Here is a 10,396-nt window from a genome sequence, read left to right as displayed (position 1 = left end):
TTTCTATTAAACAGTGTGAGGACTTTTCACAAGTTCTTTTTACTGTGCAGTGCAAAAATATACAGATTTTAACCACACTACAGTAGAAGCGGGCTCCTAAAGTCAGTAGCTTTGGCATTTTGCAACTGTGAGAAGGCAGAGTATGGAAGCGATTTCGTTAAAATCCCATTGCAGAGCCAGTCAATAAACAGAGGCAGAAATACGGGCACAGGTTTATGGTGTTTATAACGCACCTCATTGAAAAAAAAATCAGACCACCACCCCTCCTTCCGGATCATTTCTTCCAGATCTGCTACAGCGTCAGGCATCTCTAACCCTCCCCCGCGATTGGATCACCCTAGGCTCATGCCGGTGGAAGGTGAAACTCCTTTAAGACAGCTCGGGAGAACGATGGCCAGAGACCTGAGCACCGCGACTTCCTTTGGAGTGGAACCACTCATGGTAACGCGTAGACTTGCCCTCAAACCTCCAAACTAACGAATCTCTCTCCAATGCTTTTTGATCCTATTTTCTAGCCTGAAAGAAACGCAGGCTCGAGGTTTGATGACAGCTGTTGGCCCCGTTTCAGAAGCTTTACGAGAAGCGTTAACGCTTTTTACATGCTAACATTTGCACGGTCCATGTAAAAGACTTGATGCAAATGATCCTTTGATTGCGTTAATGCAGTCAGGGAGGTTCCCATTTCTGAAGGTTTGTTTTATTTTGTTTCCACTGGGGCATTGCTAACAGTTTAATCCTATTACTAACTGCATTTCCTAAGGAAAGGGATCGTCCCTTTTCAAAGTTTATCTCATGCAAAACGTGCTGCCTTTGGAGTCTGGGCTAGATTGTCTTGTTCTTTGGGCTTCCCTCCCTACGAATTATTGCAGAAAAGAGGATTTTCTACTAACAACATCAGGGAAGGAGGCTTCTGGCTGTTCCCTCCAAAGAAACAGTTGAAAAGCGGTCTCAAAGGGCGCTGGAAACTTGGCTGCTGCTCGATACCATCCCCCAAACCTACTGCCACCCCCTGCGAGAGAATACCCCCCTGCAGTCACCACGTTGGTGTACAGGGCCGCTCTGAGCAGGGGAACTCCTGCCTCATCTCGCACCCAGCCTCGCTGCTAAGGCGCCTCTTCGTTGAGAAGCTCACAGAAGGTGATAAGTGAAATTCACAAGTCTCCCCGCAGTTGGGACCTGGCCTGAGCTAATGCCTCGCCGCCCCCTCAGCCGCCCCCCGCTGTGGGTAGGGCATGACATTTTATCGGAAGAGAGGGCTTTGAAGGCAGCACGCACAGGGCTTGGGCTAGTGGGCCAGCCCCACCCCGAGGGACCCCGGGCGGCTGAGTGCGTGTAACTTTGCAGGGAGCAGGGTACAACCGCAAAGGGGGGGCGCTGCTCAGCCCCGGCCTGCAGCTGAGCGTGCTCGTTTGCACCTCGCTCACAGAGACAGTGGGGTGGCCCTGGAGGTGTAGAGGGCACTTTTAGCCCAAGCGGGGCAGGGGGGAAATGTGACAGAGCACCGCGCTGCAAAGGGGATAGCCTCCCCCCTTCCTTCACGTGGCGAAGGGGTGGGCTCCTACCTGCAGCTGTTCATTTCAGAGACAACAGCAGAATCGTCTCTCCCCCCCCGCGAAGGGCTCCTTGATTGTAGTTAAGCTTCACAGGCTGCCACCTGGGCGAGGCGTGCGGAGAACGAGCGCTACGGGCCCTGGGAGAAGATCTGAGCCGCCAGTCCACGTCTCAGCATTGTCAGTGAAACGCTAAAATTCCCCCGCCCCATGAGTGGGAGGGGGATCGGGCCTCTACAGAATCAGCCCCTGCTAAGTTGTAAGAACAATAACTACCCCTCCCCCCGCAAACAAACAAAACAAAACACACTTGACATCTGCATTAACCGTAGGCTTTGCAGTATCCAGCTATTGGTTCACCTTCTTCGACTTCTCCGACTGCCACTGCCTGGGCTGGAAGAGACAGAACGTCCACCTTCGAGATTCCCCGCCCGCAAGTTCTTCAGGGGGCAGGCCACGCAAAATTACCCCCTCCTCGGTATTAAGACCTTTGGTAAAAATAGCATGACTGACCCCATATCCTTAGGAGACTTAGTTCTCCCCCCAAAAAGCATCCCGCCCGAGGGTCCGCCCCAGCTGCTAGGAGAAACAACTCTACACTGCATTTTTCAACAAGAGTCCTCCATCCGCAATAACTTTGGAGAGGGTGGGGGGAAAAAAAAAGGCGAAAAAAGACCCAGTCTTGCCCCAGCACACATCACATTTATTTAAAAATTACTACTATGTACATAGCAAAAAAATCCAAGAGAAACATTTTCAGAAATTTGTGTGCCAGCGCTTTAGGGTTTGCATTATTTTGAAACATCTGAAACTAGTCGCGAGAAGAGTGGATAAATTACATCACTTTCAAGTTAATACAGGGCAGCTGAAAAAACCACTTTACCTACAAGTCAATATAGATACCTTTTGATATACTTTCAGCAATGCATTTTTTAAATGCTCCAAGAGGCTAAATTTGCTGGAATAATCAAAAATGCTTTTAGAACGCCAAAGCACCAACTTCATATGATCCCAACCAGACCTCTATATGTAGACTATTTATACAATGTATTCCACAGTACTCTACAGTGTACCTAGACAAATACAGCTGTACACTGTCTTTTTTTGGCCACCTCCATAAAGTTCACTTCTCATAACCCCCCCCTCCCCCTCCACAATTAAGTCATTTTCTCCCACCCAAGTTAAAGAAAGTCAGATTTGATCAAACCCTGGGCCTGGGCAGCAGGGTGTTCAAGTCAAAACTTTCCATTCATAAATTTTTTTTAAAAGTAATCCTCCCTTCTTGTGTTATCTTCTGTCCAAGCAGCCCTAACTGCACTGAGTTAGATGCTTCTGATTGGGCAGCTGAGTGTGTTGATGAGGCCTACTCTATCTGAAGCACAGTGTAGCAGTTGCAGACACTTCTCAGAGACCTAGACGCAAAGAGAGTTTAGGATAAAAAACCCAGAGCTCCTGTTTGGTAATGCATAGCACTTACCCCTAGACCACTGAGCCAGCCAAACTGTACATTTTAGTGTCTCCAATAAATAATCCACATTGTAAAAAACAGGATCTTGCTAACAACCCCCTTACTGTTCCTTCCAAAAGTTAAGATCAAATTATAATACAGTTCCTTCCCCACCCAATTACCTCCAGTAGTCAAAAAGCTTTGGCACCTTCTATAGAACTGCACAAAAACAATTCAAGGTGGAAGGCAAGAGCCTTTTTGGCAACTTTTATGTAGAAAAAACAAAATGAAAGAAAAACAAAACTCAAAGCCACCCTGAAAATTTAGCCAAATCGGGATGAAATAATGCTCTAAGTAGTAGTATAGAAAGCATAGTAGCCCATGCCTTTTGAAGTGTCTTTGCTATAGTCCTCAGCATGCATGTCTTCACATTTCATTGTTGGAGAATTTTCATTGCTGGAAGTGCTAGGAGAGAGTCGTCTTCTCTTACAAGCACTAGTGTAGACGCCAGAATCATTTGAATCTAGAGACTTTATGGAAGGTGGGGTCTCTATCCAGGATGAGCTGATTTCTTCTTTCACCTTCTCCTTGGGAAGGTGGTCTTCGGAGAAACCTGGGGGACTTGTTCGGGAGGTCCAAGGTAACCCAGTTGCCATTTTTCTCTGATAAGAACCTCTGCTTCCCCACCCTGCCATGGAAGGGAATGTTGGATCAGGATAATATCCCAAAGCATGGGATGTCTGCAAGGGAAGAGATTTAATGCCATAGGGGAGCAAGGTGCTAGGAGAATATTCTGTTTCATAGGAGTTCATGTCCAGTTTGTTGGTACCAGGCTGCTGTACAGGAGTAACAAACCATCTCTGGGGAGGATTGGCCACCTCTTCATTCTGCTGAGGAGAGAGCAGGCCATTTGTCTGAGGTACAGTTCTCTCACCATTGTAAAATCTGGCTGGTGGCAAGTTGTTGACAAACTGTTCCTGGAAGAATGGTTGCATGCTGTACCGGGCTCCTGGGACAATCTGGTGGGATCTAGGAGAATCCGTGGGAGATGGAGTTAATCTGTCATTTTCTGAAGCTGTGTACATGCTACAATATAAAAGAGAAATGCTAAGTGTTGGTCTTTACAATTCCATGTACTATTAAAAACAGACAGGGACTGAACTATGTGCCAAGGATAAAAATCTGGGATTTAGGACACTTGATACATTCTGCAAGATCAAAGTCCAGTTTCACCTTGGACCTCAACTCAGGACACACTTCCAAGCCTTAAATTCTAAGTACAGCTCCTTTTAATATAGCATACACAATGCTTTGAAAAAACAACTTTTCACAAATCTTAATTCTTAACATACCAAAAATGTGACCAGCACCTTTTCAAGAGGTATCTATAGATATTTTTTAAAAATATTTTTAGAGTAAAGTAAACAATGAACCTTTCCCTTGTGCCAAGATAGATTAAATGAATACCACACACTACCCTGGATCTTTTGGGTGAGACTTTAAAACTAAGAGGTCCTACCTACTCTGTGTAGGGTTTGGTCAGCTCCTTTTAGACAAAATTTACAGTCACCCACCAGAAGACAGACATGGTACACATACAAAAGGCATTTAAAAATCTAATGAAAGCTAGGAAAGAGTTGCACCATCTACTGAAGTTGTGGATATAGCTTATCCCCAAAAATAAAAGCAGTGGTTCTAAGTTGTTTTAAAAAATGGAAATCTTTCTACAAACAGGCCAGAAATATGCCTCCTAAATGGAGGCAGATTAGACTGAGGTAGGAATAAAAATTATACTTACGAATCATAGTTGTCCCTGAAGCCTTTTGCAAAAGGATTATGATCAATTTTAAGCTGAGTGATCTAGGGGGGGGGAAGATGGAATTGATGCAATTTAGAAATTTAACTCAAGCACCTTCCACCATAGTTTTCCCCAAGTTTAAACCCCCTCATGACTTACATCAGTGTTTTGATATGCAGTAACTGCTATGAACTGGGTTTCCGGGAAAATAAACGTCTGAGTCTTTGAAGAGTCATTGAGATCTTCAACCCCATCTTCAGTCACTTCCACAATATGAAGTCGAGGTTGGTACTTGTGTAGAGACTGAAGTACTATCATCTAGAAGAAACAATGCATAAAGTATAGTCTAGGATATTGTTCAGATAAAAGGCACCTAAAACTGAAGTGCTAACCATAGGGGAGAAAAATCAATCAGATGTTTGGAAGCTGATCATTTAGCCTTCAGACTCTCACAAGGAGTTTGCAAGGTGTGATCCTCAATTTAACCAGACTGGATAATAGCTTTAGGAGTACAGTGGCACAAAATTCACTGCTCTGAGAGAACAACAGAGTACATATAGACTACATTATGCACTGACTAAACAGAAGGGGGAAGTTTTTCATCCCATATCTGTTAAGACCATTGAACTTAAACAGATTCAAATGATTTTCGATTTTCTGAGGCTAGTATAGATCTGCAAGATAGGGTCATGAAGCCCTGAAAATCCAATCACTATCTGATGCTACTTTTTTGATTTAGAGGCTATTTATCAGTTATTTACCTGAGTATTATTATTGTTAGCACCTTTGTTATTGGTCAGTTTTAGTTTTCCAAAAGAGATCTCCTGCCTCATCCAATGAGCTCCAGTGTTTGGGGACTCAGGGTGAACATACACTTTGTTGCCTAGGAGAGAGAGAAGAGAGGCAAATGTAAGAAATACAAGAGCAGTCCTGTACACAAAATTCAGGAAGCAGATATTGGAGTGACAGGGATCATCTTTGGCACCAGCCATGGGACAAAGGGAGGGGAGGCAGATGCACTGCAAGTTAGTCCCTGGGTGCTGCTAGATTCCCGGAAGGACAAGCGTACATCTTTGTATATTAAATGCTGTGAAATTTCATTTAGTGCCCAGCTCGGCTTGGGGACAGCACCTGGCCCCGCCTGCAGAGGGGCAGGGAGGCCATGGCAGCGCCATCTTCCAGCCCAGGGGTTTCTCACGCGCGTTAAAACCCTTCACCACCCTTGAAAGGGGGTTGAGCATTTGGGGTTTGCCCTGCAAATGTCCCAGGGACGCGCCTGCGGGCCTGGCCATTGCTCACAGGCCACAGGGAAGAGCCAGCGGGGGGAGCACGCCCCGTGGCCGGGCTGGCTTGGGAAGGGGAAGGGCCGGGGCCGATCGGGAGCCGGTTTCCCAGAGCCTGACTGGAGGGGCCGGGCCGCAAGGTACCTTGCATGTTGTTGTCCGCTTTCCCGCACGTCACCCACTTGCCCCCTTGGAAGCGCCAGTGGTTGGGATCGGCCAGCACCACCTCCACGAACACGTTGTAATGGGCCGTGGGGCTGAGGCCGGTGATGTTGAAGCTCAGGAAGGGAAACATCCGCCTGCGAGGGAAAAAAAGCGGAGACCGCGCAAGTCAGCGGCGCGCCCGGGGATGCCAAGGAAGGGCTCCGAGCCAGAGCTCAGGGACCGGCTCCGGGTCTGCCCGCTGGGGCGCGGCTCGGGGCGCTCTGCCAGGCACCGGGACGCTTGGAGCCCAAGCAGTCTGCGGGGGGGGGGGGGAACTGAGGCAGGGACTGGATTGTCCCAGCCGGCAGCCTTCGGAGGGTCACGGCCAGGGGGTCTCTCAGCGGCTCTTGGGGTCCAAATCGACCTCGGCTTTGCGGGGGGGGGGGGGGGGGAACCAGCCCCGCCAGGGCCCGGCCATTTCCACTTGGGATTCGTTATCAAGTCGGCTAGATTTCAGCCCCCACGGCGCTGCTCCCTTCCCCTCAGTCTCCCACCGACAACAGGCGAGCTACTCACAGGACCCGGCGCGAAGAAAACCTCAGCAAGAGCCACATTTCTGGCTCCTTCCCCCCCCAGCAAGAAACCATCCGCCTCCCACCCAACCCCCGCCACTGCCCCGCGGACAGCGAGTTTTCGGCTAAGAGACTGGCCCTTCCGAAACCCTAACGGGACCCCCCCGCCAAACACACACAATTACACTTACTGACCCCCCCCCCATCCGATTCGCTTCCCCGGGAGCCGCGAGTTCTGCTCCCCCGCCAGCCACCTCCGCCAAACCCTTCCCGAAGCCCCGGGGGTTTTGCCCCGCACGGGGACGGGCTCCGGTCCTCCAGGTCGGCGGCTTAGAAAAGAAAACCGGCCCGGCAGCAAAACCGCGGCGCTTGCTGGGCTTCGCTGCCCGCCACACTCGCCCAAGCCCAGGGCAACCCCGAATTAGCGCAAATCCTCCCCGTGGGCGGAGAGCCCGAGCCCGGGGGCAGAGCGGGCTCCGGGCGGGGAGGCGCCGTTTAAATGGCCCTTCTCCGGCTCCCGTCGAGTTTCGCTGGCCAAAAAAAAAAAAAAAAAAAAGGAGCGTCGGTTTGGTTTGATTTTTAACGTGGCAACAAATTAACCCCCCCGCGGCTCAGGGGCAGCAAGAGGCAGCTCGGGGCTCCAGATCGCCCTCGAGAAACGGGACGTGTAAAACGAAGCGGGAAGAGCCCGATGCCCCCCAGGCGAGCCCCCCGCACAAGCCGCTTTAGCGGGCGGCGAACCCGGAGCCCCCTTGACGCCCAGGGCTGGCACCGGGGGCCCAGAAGGAATCGGTGGCGTGGGGGTTATAGCCGGTGTGGGGCTTGGGGATCCCCGCACGCCCGGCCCGGGCCCTTCCGTACCTGCCCTGCTTGGTGATGATCATCTCGGTCTGGTGCCGGTGGAACTTGAGCCAGAGCGGGCGGTTGCAGAGGAAGACCTGCGCCCGGAGCCCCGGCCCCGAGCCGGGCACGGCTAAGGCGCCCAGCCCGCCGCAGGAGCCCGCCGCCGGGTAGGGGCTGTACAGGGGCCCCGCCGCCCCTTGGCCGTACTGGTAGCCGCCGCCGCCGCCGCCCCCGAACTGCGCCCGGCCGCCCGGGGAGCACACGGCGGCCGAGAAGCCCCCCGGGGACAGCACGGAGCCGTAGGGGTAGCGCGCCCCGCCGGGCGATTGGTAGACGGAGCCGTGCTGCGCCGCCGGGTAGGGGAAGAGCGAGCAGGGCCCGCCCAGCTCGGCCCCCTGCGGCCCGGGGGACTGCAGGTAATAGCGCTCGGCGCTCAGGCTGTCCAGCGGGTAGCGGGCGGCGGCGGCCGGGGGCAGCTCGGCCTCCCCGCAAGGGGCCGCCTTGCGGCCGTCCGGGGCGCCCTGCTTGGAGCCCGCGCCGGGGAAGGGCTCGCCGGCCTCCGCCTCGCTCAGCATGCCCGGCCCGGCGCTGCCGCACTTCTTCGGCCCCTTGTCCAAGTCCAGGCGCTGCGGGGAGCCCGAGCTGGGCTGGCTGCGGTGGCCGCCGCGGGCGCCGCCGCTCTCCGGCGGGTAGAAGGGGGGCCCGGCCAGGCTCGCGGCGCTGGCCAGCAGCTGCTCCCCGAGCTGCATCCTCTCCAGCGCCAGTCGGGAGGGAGCCCGGGGCTGCTCTGGAGCGCGGCTCCTCCCAGGGAGGGAAAGTGCCGAGCCGCAAGGGCCCCCCGCCCGGAAAGTTCCCCTGCAACTTCCCCACCCCCTCGCTGCCCCCCCCTCCCTACTCCTACCTTCCCCACTGAAAACAAGCCACCTCTGCTGCTGAATTAAACGGAGACTATTTATATAGGCACGCTGGGCTCCTCGGGCCGCCGGGGAGGGGCTTGGGGAGGTCTAGTTCGTGGCAGCCCCCGTCATCCTGGCTGGCCCATTGGCTGGTTTCTGTGACACTAATTTAATTAGACAGCTACTAATTGGAACAAGTCACCTGTGACTCCATTCCCGCCCCCCCCCCTTTAACTGGCTCCTGATGGGAGATCAAAATCCCTTCGTGTCCTGCTTTGGTAAAGGGAGAGAGGAAGCAGGAACTTGAAGTGGATTTCCTGGTGGCTAGGGTGATCTACTTTGGATTTTACCCCGCCGCCAGGCGTTAGCAAAATGACGATCTCTTAATAAAGATGATGCAGGCCTCTTAGATAACAGCTGCTTGGGTATAAAGAAAAGGACCCTGCATGTGGAAGACTTTAATGGGAAGAAAGCAACTTTCAGAGGGGAAAGAGAGAAGATCTGGACAAAATGTCAGTGATGCAACCTGAAATCCATGTAGTTATATAGCCTTAAAGATCCACGGATTTTGCTCCCCAGTGCCTTCGTAGACGGTGTTTAACAATTTAGCAAGCGAGACATCTGCGATTATCGTTGCCAGCCAAGAAACGAGATCCACATTTCATTTAAATTTGATGGGCGAGATTAAAGGCTCTCAACAGCGGTCTCGCCCCTGAAACAATTCAGCCTTTCTGCAGCCATGCCAGCTAGGGTAGAAACGCCTTTATACCAAAGATCAGAGCATCATTTACATCAGGATGACCCAGAGCTCTTTACACCTTATCAGGGGCTTCTCTTTCAAGCAACTGTAAGGGCTGTTTTGCTATTTCAATTCTACCCTTCCCCGCCCAAAAATAAATAAATAAAATTTATTTGCTTCAATAATCCGGTGCTGCAAAACGGAATTGTATTTTAATTGTCTGATAGATTCCTTGTTTTAACAATTCCAGATGGAGAATTTTATATGTCTCCCCATCACTGATACAGCGGGTAGTTTTGTTTTAACCCCGACAGACGAAGAGCTAGAATGTAAGAAGAATTAGATTGATTTCTGATTTTTAAAAGTCAGAGCATGGGGTCATGACTGAACCCCTTCGACCTCTCTTCGTGCAGATGCCTAAATCTGCCATGACTTCAACAGAGTGAATATTCCTAACATCCAATTTTTAAAGCAAATTATAAAAAAAAACCCCAATATTTCGTTGCTGAAAAAAAGCGACGGAAGCATATTCACTATGAATTAACAGTTACTAATACATAATAGTCCAAACTCCAGCCACGCTTTGTCTGACTGCCTTGAGCAACTCCTTCGGGATTTTGACTTTTTTTTTAACATAACAGGTTGACAAGGTCACATGAAGCCAAGATAAGGCGCTCAGAATTAACCAAACCCGCGCATCCCCGTGGATCAAAATACATTTGTCCAGCTTTACAAAACTTTTGCAGTTACAGGAACTCCGATGCTATTTGGTGCCGGGCTTGTTTGTAAATATTAGCCAAAGGTTTGGTTAAAGGACGGTAGGCAAAGAGGCTAGATGATCAGTTTAAAGGGCAGCTGATGTGCACTTAGTATGTAATGATCAGAAGCCGAAGAAAGAAGCGAAACGCTCGCAAATACTTAAGCACTAAATTTAAATTGCAGCGCAACAAAACGCACGGGGAGATGGTAAAGCGACCGCTGGTGCTGCAGGACAGGTCGGCTCACAGCCTGCAGTTATCACTGTTATCTGCCACCCCGGTTCGTCCAGTCTCGCTCTTGTAAAGTTTTGCCTCACTTTTTGCGGTGCGAACGAAAAAGACAAACGAGTCAGGAGCCCGGGCGTT

General features: G+C 51.1%; 1 protein-coding gene across 1 annotated transcript; it reads right to left on the bottom strand.

Annotated features, from left to right (window-relative positions):
* Positions 1–2,240: 2,240 nt before the first annotated feature.
* Positions 2,241–8,487, bottom strand: EOMES (eomesodermin). Its single transcript, XM_073333410.1, has 6 exons — positions 7,656–8,487; positions 6,223–6,377; positions 5,557–5,678; positions 4,955–5,113; positions 4,796–4,857; positions 2,241–4,083 (listed from the first exon to the last, which is right to left on the bottom strand). The coding sequence occupies exons 1-6, from the start codon at positions 8,384–8,386 to the stop codon at positions 3,348–3,350; spliced, it is 1,965 nt and encodes a 654-aa protein (XP_073189511.1). The 5' UTR covers positions 8,387–8,487; the 3' UTR covers positions 2,241–3,347.
* Positions 8,488–10,396: the final 1,909 nt, after the last annotated feature.

Source organism: Lepidochelys kempii, chromosome 2, assembly GCF_965140285.1.
Source record: "Lepidochelys kempii isolate rLepKem1 chromosome 2, rLepKem1.hap1, whole genome shotgun sequence".
NCBI classification, from domain to species: Eukaryota; Metazoa; Chordata; order Testudines; family Cheloniidae; genus Lepidochelys; species Lepidochelys kempii.
This window is presented reverse-complemented; position numbering and strand designations above follow the sequence as displayed.

Coding starts and splice junctions, on each gene's coding strand:
- EOMES (XM_073333410.1), bottom strand. CDS start 8,386: ATGCAGCTCGGGGAGCAGCTGCTGGCCAGCGCCGCGAGCCTGGCCGGG. Junction 5,679..6,222: donor AGCGGACAACAACATGCAAG/GTACCTTGCGGC, acceptor TCTCTCTCCTAG/GCAACAAAGTGTATGTTCAC. Junction 4,084..4,795: donor TTCAGGGACAACTATGATTC/GTAAGTATAATT, acceptor TTTATATTGTAG/CATGTACACAGCTTCAGAAA.